Source organism: Aythya fuligula, chromosome 8 (assembly GCF_009819795.1).
Source record: "Aythya fuligula isolate bAytFul2 chromosome 8, bAytFul2.pri, whole genome shotgun sequence".
Lineage (NCBI taxonomy): Eukaryota > Metazoa > Chordata > Aves > Anseriformes > Anatidae > Aythya > Aythya fuligula.
Genome location: NC_045566.1, coordinates 10,782,521 through 10,808,612, shown reverse-complemented (window position 1 = coordinate 10,808,612; position 26,092 = coordinate 10,782,521). Strand labels below are relative to the sequence as shown.

The following is a 26,092-nucleotide window of genomic DNA, read 5'->3' as shown; positions in this document are numbered from 1 at the left end:
TTTTAGTTTATGTCTGAAAGAAAGCTTGGCCTTTGTGTTCATTTTCAAGGGGAGGCTTTCTCTGTACCACCTTAAAGTCACCATTGGAGTTACAGTGCCAGGAACTGCAACCTACAAATTTTCAGTAATGATGAGTCGGGACAGCGAATGCATGCAGTTTGGAAATAATTATTATTTCCTATTTTTCCTCAGGTTTCTGAGCCTCTTTCAATTATCGAGGTCTCTTTTTTTTTTTTTTTTTTTATCGAGGAATTAGGTCCTGTAAAACTTTTCAGACTATTGTAGTATATGTAATGAAGTCAGAAGAGCTGATAACACTTCTGTTAATGCCATGGTGTGTACATTGTAGCAAATTAATATTTTCCAAATCATCTTCATAGGAGCTTTATGTCTAAGTTCTTCAGTGTCATTGTTGATTCTGGAGGAACGTAAGCCTTACAAACTTAAGTCTGTTCTCACTCAGAACAACCCTTCTGTTTCAGGAATGATGCCTGAAACATTGTCCAACTTCTACCAGCGTCCTCACTCCAGTATGACTTATGCAGGGAATTTTTGCACCAAGGAGATTTTTGACCTGGATAAAAGCAATATGCTAGAGGTGAAGGATTATCAGGCCTTCAGGAACCAAGTGAATTACCAAGTCCAGTCCTCTGCCTACACGGACACCAAATCATACAATTGTGCTAAGCTTTGGCCAACTGATAGAACTGGCATCTTCTCTGTGAGATGAGTCTTCCTGTTAGGAGGAAGAAATGGATCCTTTCTGCTTCATCTCTTTTTTTTTTTTTTTTTTTTCTTTTCACAGAAGGCTTTGAAAGTTCAAGCAGAAATTAGTCTGCTTTTGCTCACCTTCATCATGTTTCCAAATACCATGTAATCTCTTGTATTTGGCTCAGTGCTCCCTAAGAGGCCTTGAGCACCCCACCTGGCTTTTGGTAGGCAGAACTATCTGTAATTCAATCTTGCATCTTTGACAATAGTGCATGAAAAACAAACTCTGATGCTAGAAGACTGGTTCTTAAACTAACATTATTCTGCCCTGTCTAGCAGTCAGCTTTTCACCCCTTACCTGATTGTGTCTTGGTATTAGAGGGTTCTGTGAACAATGACAAGTTTTCCACATTGCCTTACACGCTGCACCACGAGGCAGGTCAGGACAAATTTTCTGCCTTGTCTGAATTTTAGAGACTTTTTTTTTCTCCCCCTAAAAGGAAGCCAAACTCTAAGTGAAGCCTCTTGTTATTTTTGTGCGTACATGTGGTTTTTGTCTGAAGTGTTTGGAGAATCAGTAGCAAAGCCCAAGGATTTGGTTAGAGCGGGCAAACTGATTTCTTTTGTTTTTTTAATATATACAGTTTATCTCAAAATTTTCCAGTCCCCTTAATCATTATTGCCATTCTATAGAGACCTTCTAGGTAAGCTGGTCAGGACACAGACCGTTAGCAGGGGAGACTGAGCTGATATTAAATCAGCCTTTGATTTTGTGCCTTGGTGGTGCGTAAGCACAAGATATTAATGACTGCAGAAAGGTTAAACTTTACGTGTCTTCCTGTTTATCACAAAGGTACAGGGTACAAACAGAAAGCAGTCTTGGCAGGCAGCAGGCTTGCAAAATCCATGTGCTGCTTATCTAAAGCTGTTTGTACTGAAATTCGATTGCTGTATATGAAGGTAAATACTTCAGAGTCCTAGGGAGTCTGAAGGGTAGTTCTTGATTCCCCACTACAGCAGGCTATGGCTTGGGTGCTTTGACACCTCCTAGCAACATCAGCCCAGTAAGAAAACTGTTTTAAAAGTAGTAGACGTATTCAGAGCTTCCAAAGATTATTTAATTTTTGCTCTTATGAGTAGGCACAGTTAGGACTGACCTGTTCTTAACACATGCAAATAAAACAATAAAATAAGAATCTAATGTAACTGGGTGGGTTCTCTAACTCATGTCCAAGCAATAGATTTCAACATGTGATAATCCCAAGCATAAGAAGCCCTTTTCTAATGTTTAATTTGTTTCCTTTGCCACATTTTAAGCCTGGGGCTCCTACTTCTATTTACCAGGGATCTGGAGATACTACCTTTCTCTTTTGCAGCAGCCTTGTAATATTTAAGGGCTTATGATGTCCTCTTTCAATTTTCTCTTCTCTAGACTAAACAAATTCATTTCTTTCTAGTTTTCCTCAGGGATCATGTTTTCTAGACCTTAGATCTTTTTCAGAGCTCTCCTGCAGCCTGTTTCCAGTTTGTTCGTGTTTTTTTGAATGAGGCCCAGAACTGGGCACGGTCCTTGAGCTGATGCTTTCTGATCCTGAATATAGTGGAATATTTAACGTGTTTTACAGCTGTGATAGTTACATTTTTCAGCCATGATAGGATGTTTATCTTTCTGCAGTAGTATGGCAACGTTCTGTGTACGAACCACAGTACGGAGGATGGAGCCCTTTAAGATATGCTGGAGCAGCTGGTCTTGCTCTAAATAGAGCTGCGAACTGGCAATGGGAAAATGCCTGCACTGATGGGTTTAAATAACCTACTAGGTGATGGGGAGCAATGAGGGCAAGACGACTGATGCTCCAGAGTGCCTGAAAAGATACAGAGCAGCTGTCCCTAGGAGGAGGCTGGGATAACAGCACTGCTCCATGGCCTGCTGCTGGGAGGAGAGTTTTGTGCAGTGGATTTAACCTGCCCCAGCCACTGTGGCATTTACTGTCCCTTCTTGTCATGAGGAAAGACCAAGGCTTATGCTTCACGATCTTTCTTGCAGAGCTGCAAACGGGTGAGTGATTACACCAGCCCAGTGATGGACAAACCCACTTGGCAGAGTTGCTAGGGCAGAGCAAAGCCACGCAGTGTTACACCACGGGGTAATTCAGTGGCATCCCAAGGGAGGATTGCAGCTTAGGACTTCTCAGTCTGAAAGAGACAACAGTAGGAGCACTCAGGATCTTAGTCATTAGTGGCATGGGAGAAGATGGGTGGGGATCACTTGAGTACTAGGGGATCTCAAGTGACAGTGGTAGGTGACACTGTGGCCATTCTTCAGGACTCAGTTGTCTTTTCCTTATTTTCTAATTTATTTTAGATTGTTTCTACAGTTCAAGATCAACTTAATTTTTAGCCTGATCTCTACTGTTGAAGACTTTCTTCTTGCACTCATCCCTTTTTGGCTCGTTTATTCGCTGGTTTAGGAAAAGAAGCGCGTTGGTTGTAGGATGGGGTTAATCCTTATTAGTGCGGTTTCTTAAATTTTTCAGCTGCTTGAGGAATCTTTGAGCTGCTTGGATTTCTGACAGAGGATTAATGTCAATAAGAAATGTGAAATCAGGACATCACAAGCCTCCTCATTCCCTAGACTATCAAACCAAGCTGCTCCCTAGAGAAGGGAGAAAAGGGAGAGAATATACACCTAGGTCTCAGTAGGGAAAAAGGAAAAGGTTAGTTTAGATTTTATCTTTGTACTTTTCTAAATCTCTCAGAGCTAATTATTCAGTGCTAGAGTGCTTTGGTTTGTATTTCAGCCATTTTATTAATAAAGTTAGTAGGTTTTGTACCTTCTGTCTAACCATAGATGCTCTTAAGCATAAGCAAACAAAAGAGTGTAGAAATCCTGCTGGAACAAATAAGTTATTTTTTTTTGTGTCTTTAAAACCAAACCAAAACACACACCTCATGTCGAAGGCTGTCTGTGTCCTTCTGCAAATGTAATGTGCAGGTTATATATAATATGAGGTTGTAGTGCAGTTGGTTTTTTCCTTCATCTTGCAGTTTTCCTATGCTGATTCTCCCTAACAGAAGAAACAAGAGGCAAGGATGTTTAAAGGAGGAGAGGGGAAAAAAAATAAAGAAACATCTGAGCACCTCCTATTGTATGGAAGGAAACAGTTAAAAAATAACCCACAATGGAGCTTAGTGGCTGCCCACCTGCCTTTTCCTACTGTCATGATTTCTAGAAACATGGCACCATCCTTTCTGATTTTTCAGGGTCTTAGCCGTGTCTTCCTTCCTCCATGTTATAGCCAAAGACTATCAATGGTTGTGTTTATTTTACTTTCTCTCTAGCTTATTCCCTTCTACACATGTATGTATTTAATTGCTCTGAAAACAGCTCTAAGTGTAGGAAACAGATAAAATAGCTCTAAGGGTAGGGAACAGATTACAGCTGAGATGAAATGTCTGAAATTGTTCAATAGCTATATTGGTAGAGAAGGTGCTAACCTGGGATCTACCTGATACCTTGGGAAGTGAGCCCTGCTGATGCTGAATGCTTCTGCACACATCGAAGAGGAACATGGTGGGCACTGGATTATCACCTGTGTAGAATTTGCGGGATAGATCAGACAGCCTAGTTCATCCCTCAAGCCAGAAGTGCTTTGGGGACACAGCTCTTCTTACTTATCAGGGAGAAAACAATTGGAAACATTTTTTTTTTTTTCCACATAAGCTGGAATCCCCTAGGTGCAAACATATATCACGCTTTCTTGTGTATATAGGTTCCTGTTTAAGAATAGTTTCCTGGCAGTACGCTTCCGTTTGCACTGTACTGTGACAAACTGAGATTCTTCCAATGTCTTTCCACAAGGAATGCAAAGTTCAGAGCTGGGAGGGATTTGAGTTGTACCCTGTAATTACCATATCTATCCAGATGTCCTTTGCTGTTTTACTGGTGTATGTCATTCAGATTAGAGATTTAGGGTGCTTGGCACTTGCCTCACAAATAATGCAGCTCAGAGCTGTGTGCCACAAGCACCCAAATTCCTCATCTTTTCATAGGTGCCATGCTGAGAGATTGCACTATATCTTTTCTGGGATTTGGGGTGGTAGAGAGAGCAAGGGCTTAAAATTGGAGTTTAAAAAATAGAACCTCTTATGTGCTGCTTGCCTGTGGAGCACAAGCCTACATCAGTTCTGAAGCTGTGGCTGGTGAAGCTAACCTGCCTTTTAGATAGCAGTGAAGTTGACTCGGGTGAAATGCAGCGTCCCCTCATAGCTGCTCAGCAGATAGAAAACTTAACATCGTTCAGAGACGTTTACTTTTTCTGTTTGACAAACTCCCACGCATTCCTTGGAATGTATTTTAGGTGCTTTGCGGAGAGCATTCCCAGGGACTGTTCGAGGCATATCCTGATATTTCCTGAGGGGTCCTAGAATATGCCAGACGCGCTCCAGAGACGAGACAGAGCAGCCATGCTCCTGGAGAGGTTTGGCAGACAGCATTTCCCTGTCACTGCTGGACATCGGTTCTGGCTTGCTCTGATTTATTGAGGTGGCAACGTGCTTTTCATAGATCACGAGCTTTATAGCAGTCATCATCTCTTAATATTTCCAGAACGGAATTACCTTTAAGATTTATGGGAACTAAATATCGTTTAATTTGCTCTTTTTTGCCCCATATGGATATAATATTTTACTGAGAAATGTTCCTTTCCCTTCTTAAAGGAAGCAAATGTGTGAATTAAGTCTGTTTCCCTGGATCTTTGGACAAGAGCATTAAGTATTACTGAGTAACAGTTGGTGTCCTGAGGCTATTGCATTTTTTTTCTAGAAAATTTTCTTTTTTACTTGTAGATAATGCAATAACAAGGCCATTGGTTACTTCACCCTTCTCTTTAGGCACCAATTCAGTCTACTGATCGTCACGTACAGAAGGGACAGCAGAGAGGCATCAGATCAGGCCTGATGGTGCTTCACTGGCTTTTGAGGATTTCCCTGGGTAGTCCCAGGAGGATCTGTTCTTCCTCCTGGATTTACCAGGCACCTTATAAAGGGGGATCTGTGTTCATGAGAAACACTACTGCACCTCATACTACCGTAAATTGCCTTTCCCTGGTGTATGACTTGCAAATAGGCCAGTTAATTCCATCTGAAAATAATGCTAATTTCTGAGTCAGGTCTGATGTTACAGCACGCACCTTTTTTCTTGTGAAGTACTTTTGAATAGGTGAACTGAAGTGGCTAATTTGTTTGTTTGTTTTTTTGTATATCTTTTATTACACTGTGCTACTCTGAAGAATTATTATAGGGAATTCTCTTGATTCTTGAGAGGAGAATAAAACCTGCTCCTACGTGCACTTTCCGAAGCACCGGGGTTTTTCCTGAAGATTGCATATCCCAGCTGTAACCAGAGCAGCTTGGTGACCTCACAAACCAGCCCAAAGCTGTTGGTGACCCTCAGGCAGTGCCATCGTCCTTTGCTGTGGCTGCTGCTTGGGGAAAACAGAGGGTAAAAATGGGGAGCCATTCCATGGGACCTGCCTGCTGCCATCATTTCAAGTGGTAGCTCTTGAATTGTGTAAAAAACTTGCAAAGGTTCCTCCTGTTGATATTGGAAGGAGGTAGAGATGAGTCCTGGGCGAGACCCAGCAGTGTAACACAATACTTACATTTCAGTGCACCAAGATGCTTGAAAAGTCACCAGTACAAACATAAAGCTAATTTGTCAAGTTATGGAAGTTCTTAGGATATTTTCAGGGTTTTATTGTATCCGCTTTGCTTGTTGTAGTTGGTTTTAATAGTCCTGTGGGTTGTTTTTTTTGTTTGGTTGTTTTTTACTTAAGATCTTCAGAAGCTGTAATGTATCTGACACATCTTCCCTTCTTCCCTACTTTTTCCTAGATGGAATTATATAGATCCTTTCATATCCGCAGCCCTTCTTTGGGCTCTGGAAAAACACTCCTTTCTTTCTAGAAGAGCCACATAATCTGTGCGTCCTTCTTTTATGGTTATAGATTGATTATCTTATTAAAGATTGCATGGGTGGATGTGAAGCGGTATGCATGGGCAAGTTTGCATCTTCTATTCTTGATCTGTTAAATACTCTTGGTCTCTCTCTTCCCCATTCCTTGAGACTTCTGCAACCTCAGGTTTACTGGGTGTCTGTGATTGGACAGACAATATTGCAGTTTATAATTCAGAGTTTATTCCATCATTTCTTCACTGTGCTGCTATCTGAAATTGTGTGTACATAGCAGTGGCGTAGTGTAGATGAGTTTATCTTAAATCAGGTAGCTCAGGTCCAATAAGTTACCTGATATACAACCTGAGGGGGAAGGGTGAAACCATACCCGTCAATGGGTACATCGAGCCCACTGCCAGATCAGCCAGGCTGTGCCTCTTTCAGGTAAGTGTACGTCTTGTGGCTGTAGTGGAGATGTACTCTGTGACTCTGAACGTGGAGTACATTCCTTTCTTCATCTCTGTAGCACAGCATACTTGATATTGATCCAGAACATCCCTGCTACTGTTCTGGTATGATTGAATGCACAGATTTCTGATGGTATTAACACATTTGCTAGCAGTGATCGGTACATTCAGAAGTGGTCTAATATGGAGGTTTGTATTTCTGTAGTGTTTTTTTGTCAAGTGCTAATTGTTTCCTTCTCTCTGGCCACTTTACTAATTGTTTCTAGAAGGGACAAGTTTCGGTAGCTGCTGGGTTTTCTGTTGAGGGTATAATTAGGATAATGTATTCCCATACTGACATGGTTAAGAAGGACTAGTTCCCTCTTTTGTAAGTGATTTTGGATAGATCACAACTGTTTGGTTTGGCAAGGACATCTCTTGAATCATTTATATGTTAATGAATGCAGAAGAAAACACCTACATCTGTACTGAATTTCCATTCTCTGTAAACTGAGTGCGACTTCATGATCTCCTGAACTGCTTCCCTTCTTGCCTTTGTTATGATAGCTGCTGTATATGTGCACATGAAAGAGGTAGAAGCAGCATTGAGAGCAGATACCTCCTGCTTTGTTTTCTGCACACCTCTGCCCAGTGCATTCACACCTGCACAGTACAGCGCTAGTAGCACTCCCATATGCAATGAACAATGTAAAGGCAGCTCTGCCCCCCTTCCTCACGGCTTTCACACACTGGCATGGAGATTCCACACATTGGCTTGTGGCTACAAAGCTTGGAGCAAAATCACGTAAACTCTGGTTGCAATTTATAACTCATTGTAACTAAATTAACAGCCAGACAATAGTGGGGAAGTTCAGCATGTCCTAAATCGTTGAATAGAAATTATCATGAGGCTCAGGATTTAAGCGTTTGGGGTGTCCTCATGGCACAGATTATGATGTATTTATTTTACTGCAGGCACCTTTGGTTAAAAGTAAAATCTTCTGTTGCAGTGTTGCCAGTGAGAATGTAAAGTCAGCACTTAGGTATTGATTCTCTCAAGCTCCCTACCGAAATTTATCCTTCCTAGCTAAGGAATTAATTTCTCTCTCTTTTTGATTTCCTCAGGTTTTCGAAGCCGGCACCAATGTTCTTGGATGATTCCTTCAGGAGATGGGCTCGTATCAGGGACTTCGTACCCCCCTTTGGAATTAAAGGACAAGGTATGAGGGAATTATACAGCTGTTGAAAAAGAAGACGGGCTCTGCAGATGCTTACCCTGCCATCTTGTTTGTCCAGTTTGAAAGTTCACTTGGTCCCTAGGGCTCTCCTTTTTTTTCCTGTGTTATACAAAAATATTGTACATGCAGGTTTCAGATATTGGGATTTTCACAGCTGGAACGTGGACCTCAGAGGCTGGGATTATGGAGGATGGGTTAGTACACAGGGAGAGTCAGTGCAGCAATGGCAGTTTTGACCTACCACCACATTCTGGAAGAAGTGTTTTGACATTGACTGCCATAGTTTGTAGCATCTTGGCTGACAGCATCAGAGAGAGTCCAAATTGATTTAAAGTACTTTTTAACCAGTAATTTGCTAAAGAACAGGTAAGGCTCATCTTTCTGAAGTTTTGGATCCTTGGGTTGACCACTGATATAAATCTTCTCATAGTGTTTGGTCATAACTATTTTAAAATTGTGCTACTTGTGCACTTGTATAGCAAATAGGAGAAATGTATTCAGATGCCTTGGCGACAATTTGCAATATATCCCATCCTCCAGCTGGAGCACGGTGGAAGGAGTTGCATTTCAGGTATGCTGTGGGACAGCAGGAGTGGTGCTGCTGGGGATGAGATGGGAGTCGGTAGCCCACCCAGCAGGTGGTGTATTTTGTGGGTGACACAAACTCCCCCCTGTCCTGTATGTGCCACCAAAGGCCTCTCTGGGCAAGTGGTGGTGGAGCAGAAGAGATGTGCTCTTAGCAGTGATTTTCTGCAGCCATCCTGAATTCTGATGTGTTTATTAAGAAGTGTTGGTGGCATTGCATCAGTTCCCATGATTTTTTTTGTCCCCTGACAAACTCAAGATTGCAGTTGGCTGGCCTCACCCCAGGGATCCAAATACCTGGGGCAGGAAGGACTGCAGCCACACAGGGCTTGAATCTGACTGTCTCTGTCCCTGGCCCTGGAAGCAGATGTGGTAGTTGTCTGTCAGAACAATCTCTGATCAAAGCAAGGACTGGACTGACAAATTTCTTCTGGCTCACATTAATTCCCTTCTTTGTTTTGCATACGTCCATTTCTTGTCCAGTCAGTCTTTTGCAACTCAATAGTCAGCTAATTGCTGTCCTCTAAATCAACAAGCAAAGGTTCCTGTAAAGGCCGTAAGAAATAACACTGGCAGCACAAGTGGAAGCCTGCATTGACCACAGGAGGACTAGTCCCCTGCTAATGGGTGCACAAGGTGTGCAAAGCTAGGGCATGCTGCCTGACCAACGTGGAGGTGGGATTTGCAGATTACACATGATGTCAGCCAGACTTAATAAAAATCATTCCGTTAAACTGAATCCAAATGGAGAAATTCACCAAAAGGGGATGACGGAATGGCTCTGGCAGCCTTTTTCCTGGGTTTGTTGCCAGCTTGTATCACCACCGCAATGTTATGTAAATCTGGTGTTTTATATTGGATTTCCTCAGTTAAAAAGAGAAATGAGAAATTGCCATTATTTAAATGGCTGAGAGCCGAAGCCATGGGACGGAAACAGTTGAATGGGTTATTTTTTTAATGCCCTCCCGGGACTGGATTTTGTGCCAAGTTTCAGTCTGGAGCAAGTTCTGTGTGTGGGAGGGTTGAATTATAAATCTCTGTAAGGCAGGATTTCTAATGGCTGTGCTGACAGCCTGCGAGTCCTAGCGATGCGAATGGCGCCCTTTCATGTTCCACATCACTTGGAATTCTTGCATCAGTCTTTTCTGGCTGGTCCCGCGGGACACGTTCGGGCTCAGCTGAGTGATTGGATGATGGGATCAGCACCTCATTAGGGCTTTCAGTCAGGGCAATCTTAACGATATCCAAACAACCGACCTAGGCAGGCAGTGGGGAGATAAGTCACGTGCTGGTGCGAGATGAAGTCTATCGGAGTGGGATGTGCATGGGAAAAAGCGTAGTCAGGGTGACTGAGAAAGTGTGGAGAGACGTGCCTGTGTTGAAACAGATGGGGCAGGAGTTTTGCTCTGTGCATATAGGAAGCCCAGTGACGCTAACAGCTGGGATTTCCGACGTGAATCACGCTGTGAAAGGTGGCTGGTGTTTACAGACACCGATTGTAACTGCCGTGGTAATGGGAAGATTTTGCTGAGAACTTCGGTGAATATTCCCCAATGTTTTCAAGTTACTGTGACCTAGTCCAAGAGCAAAAATTTTTTGTGTGAAATACAGTTACAGGATGAGCTCACTTTCAGTAATGCTGCATATTCCAAGAAACTCATAGGAACTTCTCAGTGGTAGCTTGAAAGTACCAAAGTTAGGAAATAAGAGATTCTGAGCAGCTTGGAAGATAACAGCACCATTTTGGCTTTCTTTTATTAAAGTTTCCTCCTCTTCTTCAGACTTCTAGCGAAAAGGCTTTCAAACTCATAGCTAAGTTTTACTTCTGAAATGAACTATTGCATTTCATGTCAGATTGGAAACTGCTGCTATCGTTAGTTAACCACCTCAGTCAGCTAAATGAAAGAAGCATGGCTATAAGCAGGTGGCTTCCCTGCTTCTTTATTAACAGGAGTTTCTGAAATGAGGTGAGAAGTAGGAAGTCTTGTGCGAACTCTTTTTGAACAGTAGTCCATGAGTGCCTTATACAACAAATCAGGTGAAGAGGGTTTTAAGAGATGCAGTTGTACTTGTTTCTTGAACTGTCTTAAACAGGCAGGGAGTTCTTGTGCGTGTTGACTCTGATGCCACTGTTCACCAAAGACTTGGACTGAGAATTGATCCTAATTACCTGATCCCCATCCCAAACTACGTGGAACAAAAGCAGAGCTGAGAACTGTCAGGAGTCTTGGAGCTGATATAGCAGACTGAAGGTGTCATTGCATTCATCACACGTCTATTGCTCTCTCAGTGTGCAAATAAGGAAATTAATAAGTATGTCATATTTTTTGAAGAAGCACGAGTGTATTTGCTCATAGGTTTTAACACCACAAAGGGCCTCTACAAGTATCTGGCTGTTTGTGTAACAGTGGCTCTAGGTTTCACCCAGTGACTTCTGCAGCCATGAGACTGTTTTTCAGAATCCAAGTCAAGACTTTCTAAATGATGAAGAATGACCACATTGTTGAACAGGAGACACTGTCACATTTGACTGTGTTTACTATAAGAAATAAAATTGTTAGTGCTATGATGAGCTTTGTTGTCTCTTACTACGTGACTTGACAGAACCTAGAAATGGGATGTGCCTCTCTGAGTGCTTGGAAATAATGATTGCATCTCTATTAATAAATAAAATAGTTGTCCTCTGGAACTGAAGGCAGTTGAGCTCATTGTTCAAACAGGTTAACTCCCCATGGCCCCCCTCACTCCCCTACAAAGAAAAAGAGGGTGGTTATATTTAGGCTTCCTATCAAGAAAGGTCATTCACTTATATTAGCCTCTGAACCTGTGAATGAATTAGAATAATGCAAATGTCCTGGTGGAGAGCTGCAGGGACTGTGCTAGCAATTTAATAGGGCACTTGTGGGACAGAGTGGGCCCTTGCCCTGCTGCCTGTTTGTTTATTAGCGTGTATGCAGCCAAAGTGAGGGTTATCCTTCAGGAACACGATGAAATTAGTCAGCTTTGAGAGTTGTCAAGAAGATCAAATTGTTAACAAGAAGCTGGAACTGTAAAAGCTACAGATGTCAAGATGTCCTGTGGGGGACATCTCAAACCGCTGAGCACCCTCCTGTGTCCCAGGCTATTGTTTCAGCACTGCCTTGGATGTTGGAGTGCCTCCCGCGTTTCATCATTTGCAGGGGTCTAATTTGCTCTTAGGAATGCTTTTTTCCCAGCACTCACCAGGCCTGCTCTTGTAGCTTTTTCTGTGAAGAACAAGGAGATTGGTTGGGTTTTACTTTAAATTGAAATTTCTGCTCATGTATTTGGACTCTTTTCTAGCAGTACTTCTATCAGTGTGGCTTAGGGAGGTATGCACATGCACATGCTGTCCATATTGTTGCGGATCCTCTGGCAAGTGCACTGCTTTCAGGGTTAAATTTGTCAATGAATAAGCAATGGAAAAATAGTTTATAGTGTTAGTGAGATTATTAATCCCAGAGGGCCTCCTCCCCAAATTTACCTCTCTAGCTAAAGCAAAAGGAAAGAGTTATTTGAAGAAGGCCAGCAAACAAGACTGGAGAAATACCTGACTATTAATAGCATTTCTCAGTACATGTGGCTTAAAGAATCTAGAAGGCTTTCCTAAGAAATAGTAGCTAGTATCTGGCATCATCTCTGTGTAATAAGGACGGGAGTTGCTGGAGTTTTTATTTTGAACTTAAGCAAAAACATATGGCATAGCATATGCTTAAAAACCTAAACAACTATGATACATGTAATATGTCCTTCATGTGTTTAGTCATTGTGTCACTGCATAGCAGTAATTATGTGTCCTCACTTCTACCTTTGCTCCTGCTAGATCACTGTAAGCAGAGAGGCTGTTTTGTTGGCCCAGGATCAGTTTGTCTTTGAAGGCAATACTTATTTCTCACTGTCATGCCACCATCTCAGAATTTGCTCTCACCACCAATTTACAAAGCCATTTCACCCCCACTGTAGTATGAGAATATTTTAAGAACATGAGAATATTAAGAACATACTTGAAATGCTACAGTTTTATTGAATATAATAAGCTGTAGTACTGGCCAGGAGACTTTGTATTTTCATCTGATACAAGAGAGACATTGCCCAGAGCACCAATACTAATATATTGTGCAATGGTTAATTGTTCTCATACTTGGTTTTATTTGGATGTTTTTCTTTGTGTGAATGCTGCTGGGAAGAACCATGGTTCAGTGCTGCTTAGCAGTGTTTTCATTAGTCTCATGGGGGAGAGGTCATGCATCTTCAGTGAAAATGTTGAGTTTTCAGGCGTGCAGAAGTTGGTATAGCAAAATGTTATCAGGAAAAAAAATCTCTTTTCTTTTCATGCATGTTCTTTTCTTGCATATTTCTTTTTTCTTCCACATCAACTTTCTTGGCGTGAACAATATTTTATCTGTGAGAAAACATATTCACTTGGTCATCACAATTAAAATTTACAACTGACCCAAAAAAAGCACCATCAGAAAAGTAGGTCTTTCCCAACCTACCCTTCCAGCTCTTTGTAGAGGCTGGAGTACTACATGCAAACACCTTCCCTACCTTTTGACTCGTTCTACTTGATAATGGGGTGTCTGTTTTCTACTTTTATTTTCCAATTTCGTCTTGATTTAGTTAGCTGCACGCTGTTGTATGGATGATTTTCCTACTGTGAGCATTTTTTTTGTTCTTCACTTGTTCTTAACTAAACAAGAAGCATAAACATGTATAGATGTTAATTCTGTTCAGCAGAGGTATTAATATAAGATTGTTTCTCTGCAAGTTTGATTGAGGCAGATTGCTGAACTATTTTCTACTAGAATTTTACACTTGACCAAAATTGGTAATAGTTGCCATTATCACATGGGAATATATCTATAAAAATGTTGCTGTTTCCCCCAGGGAATCTAGCTGATTTTATAACCTCAAGAAATTAAATGAGAGGTTTGAGGCAGGGGGATAGGTTCAAGTTTCAGAAGAGGTAGAGGATCAACATTTCATTATTGCCTCCAAAGGGAAGTTGTGTCATCAGTTTTGAAGTTAAATCATCCCTCACTCTTGAGCTCTCTTGATGAAAGTATAAGCCTCCAGTGGAGTCCCTTATTTCAATTAAAATTAATGTGTTGCTGTTGAATGTACTTAAAGAATAGTTCTTCTCCTAACCCGTTGAGAAGCAAAATGTGCCTGAGGGAGATCTCAAACCCCAAGTTCCCAGTTAATTGAGTGACTCCAAATTAAGGTTCTTCCCAGAAGTGTTGAAACGCAATTGAGACATGGATGTTATCCCTCTCTCTTACCTCTTAGAGGGAAGAGCAGGTGTCCTCTAGCTGTCCTAAGTGCCATATGGTAATGGTTCTGCAAGGCTCAGGAGAATTAGAAATCACTGTAGTAGTTGTTGATGAGGTTTTTGTCCTTGAAGACATTGCCTGGTCACTGTGAAGGGGCATCAAAAATGCAGCAACAAGAGGAAGAACAGCCCTCTTTTAGCAACTGTATTTATTTTCCCTCGTCTTTGGACAGCATGTTACGAATCCTTCAAGGTTCACTTTCATTTGCCATGAATTAGCCTGTTTCTACAGCCTTTATTGCTTCCTGAGCACCAGACTTGAGTTTGGATCAAAATGGTTAATGCATGGCTATTGCAAAATGCTGCCCATTTTCTGGCATAATTGTTTTTTAAATTAGTGCTCCAACTTTCCGAACCCTGGGATTATGTTGGGAACTAAACTTGTATTCTGAAAAAACAAACTCTTGGTTGTGAAGAAAAGCTTGAAAAAAAAATCCCTGAAGGCTCTAAAACTACGATGTAAATCAAGAGTCTAAATGTTTTGTATTTTATTTATATCTTATTAAAAAAAAAAAAAAAAAAAGACCTTAAGGGCTTTCCCGAGCTTACATTTAATGCATGCCAGGTTTTCCTAAAATTGTTATTGCTTCTTCAGGCTTTTTTTTTTTTTCTGTCTCTTGATTTGTATTTTATATCTATGCAACAGTAAATACATGTTTATCAATAAGATTAAAAATCATCAATGGAATTATTGTGGTATTAGAAGTAGTGATGGCTTGAAGTGCTGTTGTTAAAGTGTATCTCAAGTAACCAACTGAAATCTGGCACAGCGATGACCTTAAGAAAGCGTTGTCTTGTGTTTACACACGAGCTGATGTGGGGACGGAGCCCTGCAGTTTGTTGTGAGCTGCCTCGGAGAGCCAGTTCACATGTTAGCAATATGCTTCCAAGTTCTGGAAGTCTTTGTAGCTGCTTTCTCCTGCACAGACATCATAAAGTTAGCTGATCAATAACAAGCAGTGCTGTGAGGAATTTCGGACTCGCTTTGATATCTGTTTTACTCGCTGCATTCTTAGCTTCTCTAAAATACAAATGGTGTTGTGTGGCTACAGCTGGATGTGATGTTTCTGGAGGGAGCTGGAAGACGGAGCACATGGTGGGACCTGAGGCCACGGCCTCGTGCTGAGCATCAGGGTGGGGAATTACAGAACGGCTGAGGTGGGAAGGGACCTCTGGAGGTCACCTAGTCCAACCCCCTTGCTCAGGTGGGGTCCCCTGGAGCGCATTACCCAGGATTGTGTCCAGAAGGCTTTTGACTATCTGTAACATCACTCCTCCGCTCCCATACAGAGTGAGATCCTAAGGACAAAAATGCCACAGAAGGACTTTATATGGGGATAAACTTGGGTTTTATGGGGTAGTGTAAAAAAATAAAGCATGGATTGAGTTTGTGCTTATGTCTTGTTTGCAAATATTGATACTTGTTTCATCCATAGCTTAAACAGCATTTAGCCTGCTCCCCCCACAAAGCTAACAGGCATGTGGCATTCCATTATCATGGGGACAGTGACCGTATGCAGAGGAGATGGCATGCCTCAGGGCTGTCTGTCAACCTCACCCCAGTCAGTGGATTCCCAAAAGCTGAAGTTCACAAGTGGTGGCTGGAGGTGAGGAGGCTGGGTGACCACACGCGGAGGTGGGCACCGACCAGGGCTTGCAGAGCACCACAGAGGAACACAGCTCCCTGACCCTGGGACATGCTATTCAAGTTCTTTTTGGTGGCAGTAAAGGCATGTAGACTTGCCTGATTTGAGAGAAAGATGGCTGGTGTGGAATATTTTAAAAATAGCCTCTTCTCTCTGCCATTTGAGAGTGTGTGAGCAGCTCGATGTGTTTGCTTTTAAGGCAGGCAGAAGGTAGGTCCTGTGAGATGGCTGCAGTACGCCCTGTGGAGTGAAAAGGTCTCCATTTTTATATGATACTAGCAAGAAGCTTATGCATTAGAAACAACAGTGTTAAGTGTTGTTGACATTTACAGTGAAGGTCTCCACTCTTCCACATAAATAACAGATAAAAATGCTAGAATTCAGACTCGGGCTGGTTCTCACTGTGTGGTCACTGCCCGCCTAATTTCGAACTATTTACTTATAGTTTTTCCAAATGTCTGAAAATTTCAGGGTCAACCTGAAGTCAAGATGTACTCGAGTTCAGAGAAATCGTGCAGTCCTGAGATGCTTTTGAATCTTCTGATGTTATAAGGAGAACTGATAGAATGTGTCATGATAACTTGGGATTCTTAGATAAATTTAGTCAACTCCTCCTCTAGATAGGAGGAAAATGTGCAGAGGCTTACTGCTCTGTTTGTATAGTAATAGTGTGCGCATAGTGGTTGATAGACAAATGGGTTAAACAATCTCCCTTGCTCCCCAGTAACCTAAATTCTCCGTGACAAGAGAAAAAGTATAATAAACAGAAACTTCAACTGCGGAAAGCTGTCATAGATCCCTTGCCCTGGTGATGTGCTCGTTATTTAATAATGGGAGAAAAATGGGCCTTTGGTGACTGTGCCCTCCAAGGAGCTGCAGAGATGCAGCTTGTGAATCATCGACTTGATTGCAAGGGAGACAAAATGATTCCTATCCAGCTCAGTGCTGGTGGAAGACCCATCTTTACCCTCACTGCTTCTTAAGCTGTTTGGTGGGAAGTAAGGTGGACAAAGGGATGCTCGTATTTTGTCCTGTGACATTTAAACATCAATGTTTTCCTGTGGTCTGAAGAAAGGATTTAGTCTTGGTAATACCTGCCTTGAATCTTACAGTATGAACAGGAAGAACAGTACACAGCAAGTGTAGCTGCTGTTGGCTTTCCTAAGCCTCCAAGCAGTTCCCAAAAACTGTGGCCACTGAATGGCTGTTGGATGATCTGTGTCTGCTCCAGCCCCCTTTTGTGCCCGCAGCGAGGGCAGGTGGCAAGTTCTGCCTGCTCGGAGCTGAGCTGCCACGCAGCCCTGCAGTCTCTGCACCGTGCTCTCCAGGGTTCGTGTTTCTAGGCGTGCGGTGCCAAGACATGTCTGCAGGGCTGGTTCGCTGGGGTTCTGCACCGAACAAAAGTAGCTGAAACTTTTCCAGATGGGAAATGGTTCGCAAAGAATGAGACCTGCCTGAATGGGGATGTGCCTGAGCTAATGAGTTCTGTTACACCTGAGCTGGCTGCGTGCCTGGGCCCTGGAAGCGAGAGGTGAGTGCACGCATACCTGTTGCTTGTAACAGGAAGGATTTTTATCTTTTGTAGTACTCAGAACATGTATACTCAAGCCCCTCCCGGCCCCTCCTCAGTGCACTGGTGTACGAGGCAGAGCACACCCACCACTGTCTGCTCTTCTCATTTGCCAGGCACGAGAGAAGTTGTGCCTGGGCTGGTGCTGTGTCTGCATCCATGCCTCACTTTATTCATAACCTGGGTGAACCACCTACCAAAAAAAACCCACAAGTTGGTTGTGTAGCTGTTGCTCTAATAAAACGATCTTTCTTTTGAGCATGGTTCCATTTAAAGCAATACACAATTGGTGCCCTTAAAGATAATAGTAAAATAGATTGAGAAAAACTGACAGTTATCGGAAATAAAACGTGCTCTTCCGAAACACTGTCCTTGGACTGCTCTGTTCAGATTCCTTTGGCTTTTGCTATGTTCAGTGCAAATAGGTTACCGGTGCCAAATGCACATGCCCCCCTCAGCAGCAGTGCAGTGTCCAGCTTCTAGCAGAGTTCAGCTCAGGTGAAAAGATCTAGTGCTTCCCCCTTGCTTGGACCATTAGCTTTCCCTGCTAGTGCTTGTGGCTCCTGTACCTGACTTCCAGTGAGGATGTTGGAGTAGAGAAACCAGCACTGAGGGCACCTGTGCCCCTTCATTCCTGCCACACGTCAATATTTGGCAATGAAGGACTTTTCCTGAGCTTCAGGCAGCAGGTTTGAACGATAACGCTGTGATTTGTGCAACTTCCAAACCTCTCAGGTGCAACGTGTTAGATTGTGGGGGTTGCTGAAAAATTGTTTCCCATTTCACTATTCCTAAGCTTTGCTGAATATCCTATCTTGTTGTTTGTTTTGTTTGTGTTTTCTCTGTGGATGATGGGAATGGGGAGCATCCCAACCCCAACCGCTGCCATATCCAGTCCTAAAGTAGTCGTGTTTCATTCCTGAATGTTCGCTATGAAGGCATTACTAATTAGCTGGCAAGCTGTGAAAAACAGAATTGTTTGAGTGCATTAGTCAACTGTATCCCATGTGCTTTTTAATATAATGTAACGGATGGCCTCCAAGAAGTGCAGGGTGTTAATCTGTGGGTGGTAGAGCAAACCTGGCATAACAAAAGCTTGGTAGATGGGAGGCTGCAGCCCTTGACATGTGATCCTTTGATCTCTTTTTTCTGAGAGTATGGGAAAACAACCACAGAAACGTATACCATCCACGGAAGAGGCAGGCCAAGGAGAGGACTGTGGCATGGAGCCATTAGAGGTCACAGCAACCTACTGCTGTTGCTGAAGACATAGGGAAATAGCATTCCTGCTGGAGAGGGAGTCTGCTATCAACGTGTCAGAAAAAAAAAATCTCCAAATGAAGGAAAAATTTAAAAAGCTACATTATTTTGTTAGCAAAATATGTTGCTTTTACTCTACAAATTGCTTTTTTTTTTTTTTCCCCGTAATCTACTCCAAAATAAGATCTTCTGAAAGTAATCTCAATTCCCAGCTTGCAACAGTTGGCAGGGGCTGTCAGTAATGCCATGTCAAAAAATCCCAAATTTGAAGTAACCATTAGTCATTTTCTGTTTATCACCTTTGTGCGTCTGCCTCATGTCTCGCTGGTTTGTTGTCAGGCTCAGTTATTTGGCAGGTGGGCTGCCTCAGACCTGTGTTTGTCCCACATCCTCACCCTGTGCTTTCTGCAGTGATGGAGCAAAGCCAGCAAGTAAGAACAGAAATCCCTGTTTGAAAGGGACAGCCCCTAACTGTGCCAAATGCCCAAAGTAGTGTCAGAAAAAAATATTAAAGTTCAGTGTAAATAATCATTTGATGTCAATCTTTTTAATGTTGCTGTGTCACTTTTAATCTTTTATGAAGAAATGACATTTGCTCTTTTGGACTGGTTGTTCCTAGGAACCTTTGAACCAGTTGACCAAGGCATTTAGGGAAAGGATGTGACAGATATCTATAATCTCCTGAGGAAAGTGGAAGGGACTGATTGTTCACAGTCTTTTCCAGTATAAATGAAGGTAGGAGTAGCCAGATTCAGAATCAGGAAGGGGAAGTGACTGAGAGTCCATATGGATCCAGGAGGACTCTGAGCTCATAGGACAGAAATCACTGCAGGTTGCCAGATCCATAGGAGCTATACCTGATGTGCAGAACCCTGATTTGAAAATAGCTAAATTCTAGAGGATTATTTGAGAGAAGCACTATGTCTGTTTGCTTTGTTCTTGTGCTCTTAGGCAGCTGCTTAAGGCAGCAGTTAGAGCCAGGATTTGGGGACAGACAGACTGTCTGAACTAGTGCAGCCGTTCTGGAGTTCCTGGTACATCTGTAAACCCAGGCTAGCCAGAGCATTGCTGCTGCATGGACGGGACGTGATGGAGTTTGGATCTTTATGGGGGAGAGAGGTTGAAGAAACTTGGTATGAAGGACGAATCTAGAAGGGAGCAGACTCCACAGCTTCCAGAGTTTATAGATTTATTTATGTGTAATCATTGTGCTTCTGTAATTTAATACGTTTAATATGGGCATGTGTCTATGCTTGCATAACTAACACCATCTGGTTGCTGCAGTGTTCTCTGGGTATCAGTTTAGGCTTTGTGGCTCCATGGGCATTTCTTTAAGCAGCTGTGATGGTTTAATTGGATTCTGCCATGAAGAAAGCCAGACTGAGGAACTGAACTAAAAGTAACTAAGCAAAATAAAACTAAATAAAAAGTAAATACAAATACAAAAGCGAAATCTAACTAAACTAGAAGTATAAACTAAAAGTAACCCAGCAAAATAGAAAGCATTAATTTTAATGTGTTTCTGTTCCTGCATCCAGTTCACCACTCAGCTGTGTAAAAGCTTGCATGAAGCAAGCACTGGCAGTGGTATTGGCTTTTTCATGTCTGAAGTGTTTGTGGGACTGCAATCCCAGGGAAGTGGGTGTGAAACCACTGCCTTAAACTGGAATTTTTTTCCTTGCACCCTCTCTGTGCAAGTCTCTGGTGCACTCTGTCAGAATTTGGCACCTCATGTGTCTTTGCAGTCAGTGTGTGAAGGTCATTGTCCAAATGAAATAGGAATATGCGAGTTCAAGCGGTTATTCGTGATGAGAACCTTATTTCAGTCCCTCCAAGTAAGCGCTTCAGAAGCCTTACATCCCTTTGTTTTTCATTTCCGCTCGAAGTGAGTTCTTCCTAATGTCTTCTTCCTTTCTCCCCAGATAATCTGATCAAAGCCATCCTGTCAGCAACCAAAGATTACCGTCTAACTCCAGCTCTTGACAGGTAAGATGAGACCTTTCAGAGTAGGAGGAATTGAAGCAATTATTTTCCCTGTCCTAAATAAATGTTGCCAGAGATTGCCCGTGCCTTGGAGGTGGATCAGGAGCTGGAAAGAGTCCTCTTTCCAGTAAATCTGTAAACTCTGGAGGCCTTTAAGTCAAGCATAAGTGGAAAAAAACAGCCTTTACCTTTTGACTATTTCCTAGTCTTTTGTTCCCTGTGGTATCACAGTACACTCTCTTGCCTATTTTTCAAATAAGTAAATAGCTGCTTTTCAATAAACACATTCTTTTTCAGCCTTTCTGACAAAGAAATAGGATCACAAGGACCTCTTAGCGGGAAAGAAGGGGCTGGCTTGTTTTAACAATGTTTCATGAATTCCTCACTCTTAAAGCAGGAATGTGTGATTGTGTTGTCCCAGCCTGTGCCAGGATGCGATAGCAATTCTCTTGGGTCCTGAGGTATTTGGACTGATGCCTTTGGAAGAAGCTCCTGTGATTCTTCAGTCCTATTTGTAGAGCTTGCTTCTGAGACTCACTGACATGTTAATGATCAGCTTCCCAATGATACTCCTCTAGTCTTTCCTATATTTGCTTTACTGTCGTTCCTATCCCTTGCCCTGCAGTTCTGGTTCAGTGCCACCTCCCGGACTGGAGGTGGTTTCCTTGAGAAGTTGTCGGAGTTTTTCACTGGGACACGCTTTCTTTCACAAGTCCTCATACTACTCCTTTCCAAGCAGCTTCCTTGAACGCAGGCTAGCAACACAATTCCTGCTTTCTAAACACCTTGGTTTTATTTCCTGGCCCAGCATCCCCTCTGTCCACTTTTCCATGACGAAGTTCAGAAGCTTTTCCAGCCTTTCCATAACTCTCCACATCTCGCACGTTGATTGTAGAGCTTGCCAACTATGGTTAGAGTTGGGAGTTCATCTCTGTGTTGAAAGTTTATTCTTTTATTTTTATTTTTTGCAATCCATGTGCTAATTTAGGTTGCTTTGAAGTTTGTCTTCTCTCACAGCAATGCCGGATACACTTAGCCTTCAGAATATGGATTAATTTGGGAAATGATGTCCAGAAGGCAAAATCATTTTACAAATGACCTTTGAGATTTTACACACAATTGAGTCTCACCCATCTGGGATTTATCTCAGCCCTGGTTGGAGAGTTAAGATTTTAATCTGTTGAAAAATCTACAGATAGACACTTTCAAAAGTTTGCTCATGGGAAATAAGTGTTAATGACATGGAGGGCAGGTGAAATATTCGTGCAGTGAGAGTTAATGTAGTAGCGACTCTTGCTGCTCACCTGTTTTTTGAGGGGTGGGATGTTGTTGTGTTTTTTGTTGTTATTGCTGTTGTGCTTTTTTTTTAAAGTCCTTTTTTCAGGAGATTGTGAGATACAGCCACACTAGCACCAGCTGCTCACTTTTTTTTTTGTTTTCTTTATAATGGCTTTGGTGTAGAGACAGGAGAGACTTAACACTTAGGTTTGCGTGCTTGTACATAGACTGGGGAAATACTGTTTCCTTTGGAACTTCTGTGGTAAACGCAGAGCAGTGGATATTGAATGTCTAGTACGCATTTCTTTTAGCAGCCCAGAAGCCAGGTGCAGGGAGATCAGTCTCTTCTGGGGCTGTGCAAACTGTGTATGCACACACATGCATGTTGGCACCCTGAGAACAGGGTGCTGCAATGCTCTACTGCAGTCAAGTAGGCGTTGTAGGAGAAGGCATAACGTATCTTCTGAGCTGATGGAAGCAGGTGGATTACTGCTAGATGTGGTCATCTCTGGATATTGTTTTCCCCATTCAGTGGGGCAAATGGGCCACTTCATATGTCTGTATCTCTGGGCAGTAAGTGCTTTTTTCCTCAAATGAAGTGAATGCAATTTTCCTTGTCATTTCTTGCCTGTTTCCTGAGTCAGCCTCTGATGGGGATGGCAGCTAGGTGAGATAGCACTCCTTTGTGTGCTCGATTCCAGCTGCTGTGTGCATGCTTTGGGATCAAATACCTCCTGTGGCATTTCCAAGTGAGCAAGTCTTATAAAGGAAGAGAGAAAAATTGAAGCTGGTGTGGGAGAAAGGGACAAGAAAGGCTTGGAAATTGCAAAGTGAGAACCTGAAGCAGTAGGTAGATGGAGTTGCAGCAAAGGGGCTTGGGTATGCTTCCCAGGATGTTCTCTGGTGTGCTTATTGATGAATTACAGTGCTGGCAGCAAGGGGCCTGCACTATTTTGGATTCCAAAAGAGCTGATGGAGCAGGCTGTTGAGGGAAGGCTATCTACTTTCCGATCTTGGCTCAAGCTCCAAGCAGAGACAACAGTTCATTCATTCCAGTTCATTCCTGCCTTGGTTGAAGCGGTCAACTTCAGAGCTAACCAAAAGTTGAAGCACATTACTGAGGGCATTACCCAAATACCTCGTGAACACTGACAGGCATGGGGCATCAACTGCCTCGCCAGGAACCCTGTTCCAGTCTTTGGCCACTTCCGCAGTAAAGACATTTTTCTCAGTACCTTGTCTGAAGGGAGATTTTAAAGTGAGCCTATTTTAAAGGTTTCTCTCCTAACCTAGATCGTTTCAGTGACCTCACTTACAGAGCTCTCCTCCCACTGAGCAGTGGCGCTGGCACAGCATTGGAGCAGCAGCATGAGAGGCAGAGGGCTAGGGCTGGGTGGGGAGGGTGAGCACTGCTCAGTCTATTGAAGCAAGCGTTCATGTAACCACACGCTGAACGCAGCTTTCCCGGGGGAAGGGAGGGAGAGGCAGGGGAGGTGAGGTCAGAGCAGTGCGTGAGAGCATAGGAAGGAAAGAGGAGATTAGGGCTGTTTGGGGGGGGGGGACCTACACCAAGCCTTCAGTCTCGTCCCCACCCAAGCTTCTCCATTTCTGAGCTCCTCCACAAAGCTACCCCTCGGAGATGTTACCTTTACTTACGTCCTAGAAGCCCTGGAAGTGAACTTGTTTGTTTAATTACCCCTGTGCCAAAAGGGCATCCTGATGCACCTTTCCTGACACAATGTACCGATGTGGTGCTGAAATGAGGCAAACTCAATCCTTCCGGGTATGCGTACACCTTTCATCATCCCAAAACAGCTTTGTCAACTCACTCCAACTAATCCCTCCATTGTGAACAGAGTCGTGTTAATAACTTGCAGCAGCTGGAGGGCACGCGAACAAATGCTACAGTTCAAGTCTGTAGCAGTGCAAGTGATGCTGTGCTTTCTTAGTCGTTCTTCGTGTCAGCTTTATTATGGCACGTTTTGTGTTGTACTGCTTCTGGGAACGTGTTCCTGTTCCAGGGCAGGAGGTAGGTAACATTGCAGCTCTCTTTGTGAGGGTAGTTGCAACTCAGCACTGAGCTTTTCTGAAGAAGACTGGAGATCCAGGGGGCATCCTGTGGAATTAGTGTCCTCTTCTTTTGGTGCTGGCCTATCTTTGTCCCTAGCACAGGTGTTCACAGGCCTTGTCTTTGACACTTCTGGGTTATATTGTCCTCTGGCTTTTCCAAGCCCATTTATACCCTTCTTGTTTTTGCTGTTTTAGTGGTTCCTCCAGTGGCCTACCCCTCATTCTGCAAATCAAGCTTGATTTCCAGTTGCCCAGCTCTTTTGCTAGCTGGCCTTCAACAAATTTTGGGTTTAAATTTCTGTGGTGACTGCCTATAAATTTCATAGGAATGACATAAATCCAAAAATCTAATTGACCATTTTGTATTGCCTCCAGATAGCGATGAAGGAAAACTGAGGGTTTACACTTATAACTAAATATTTACTAGCACAGCATATAAGCTAACAAGTGAGGAAGGAAGCTGGTAGAGCAGGAGAGGAAGTGTCTGTGTCCCCATCTCACATTGGTAGCACCAGTCTAAGGAGCAGCAGCCAGACCAAACCAGGACGTGCTATGCCTCCCTAAGCACCAGTTGCCCTAAAGACGTATTTTTTCTAATTACTCTGTTATATCTTTCCTCAAAGCTTTCAGTTCCAGACTTGCGTAATGGAAGGCTTTGTGGTTTTTTTCCCCTTACAAATCCCTAAAGGGTTTTGACAAGGAAGGAAGAGGAAGTAGCAATTGCTACAATGCATACACGTGTTTACAGTACCGTATTGTTCAAGAAGGTCTGCGTGAATTCTGGTTTTGGTGTAGATGAACTCAACCTCTAAGCATCTGTGTCAGAGGCTGCACATCTGGCTCCAGTTCCCAGCTTAGGGCTTTTGGGAAAGTCTGGCGTGGAAAGTCCGTGACCCTCCTTCATACCACCCTGGTAGCAAGCTGGAACCTGGGCCGTGTCGGACGTTTCACTACTTGAGCTGTTCTGGAAAAGACATCCAGGGTTGACGTGATATGTACACAAACCCAAAGGTGTTTGCACACCGTTTGGGGGAAACAATTGAGCTGGGGAACTGATGCTGCCCACACGGATGAAATTTGCCCAGAACCAGCAGTGTCTTTGTGGGTTTCCTGTGCTCAGGCACTGTCAGTGCTTGCTGTGAAGGGATTCAGCTACACTAGTACCAAGTGTTCAAGTTTCTGGTCAGGTTTGATGCCTGACACGTCCCATTTCTGGTCAGGTTTGGTTCCTGACACATCCCTGCCGAATGTTTCCTTTTTGCAGCGCCGTCAGGGTAGCCCTACAATCTTCTGTGCCCCACAGTGTGATTGCCAAAGCTGGTGAGACTGAGCCAGCTTACTTTTCTGCCTCTCTTGAGCCAAACAGTCCTGGTTGCCCAGACTTAACATTCGTGCCCAATGTGCAGAACCTAGGCAAAGTCCAAGACTCGCCATACCTTCGTCACGTGCACCTGAGGAATGCCATCTGCACCCAACTTGTGCTTTCTGGGTGTGCAGCAGATACTTCTGGCATGGTGGTGACAGTATGTAAAGTACTTATCAAAAATATAAGAAAAAGACAGTAGAAGATCAAAGATGAGAGCTTAGTGTCAGAAAGAAATGAAAATTTGATCTGCAGATTTGAGGAGATTGATTTTTTTGGATGAAGAGAGAGTGATGGTATCCCATTTGACAGCAATGATGGAATGTTTTGTTTATTTTTATTAGAACTGTCAGGATGTTAAATAGCAATTATATCTTTTTAAATCAGTAAGCACTGGAGAGTAAAGAGTTAAGTAAGGAGGGTTTTTTGTTATTACCGTTTGCTTTTTAACCCTTCTTGGAATTTTGGCTAGAACAGCAAATGTGCCATTCATGGGGAAATATAGGAGATGAGTTGTTGGTTTTGTAAGTTGATTAACTCTTTTTTGCAGGAAAAACACTGGGAAATTTGATATGGGACAGAGCTAGGATGGCAGCATAATTTATGTAAGTTATCTTGGGTTTTATGAAAATAAAA

General features: G+C 42.9%; 1 protein-coding gene across 3 annotated transcripts in view; it reads left to right on the top strand.

Moving 5' to 3' along the window:
• Nucleotides 1-26,092, top strand: part of ST3GAL3 (ST3 beta-galactoside alpha-2,3-sialyltransferase 3) — a 164,644-nt gene that overhangs the window by 89,325 nt on the left and 49,227 nt on the right. For all 3 annotated transcript variants that reach the window (XM_032192630.1, XM_032192629.1, XM_032192628.1), the window contains 2 exons: nucleotides 8,239-8,333; nucleotides 20,685-20,748. In XM_032192630.1, the coding sequence (XP_032048521.1) occupies nucleotides 8,239-8,333; nucleotides 20,685-20,748 (159 nt within the window). The remainder of the gene's footprint in view (nucleotides 1-8,238; nucleotides 8,334-20,684; nucleotides 20,749-26,092) is intronic.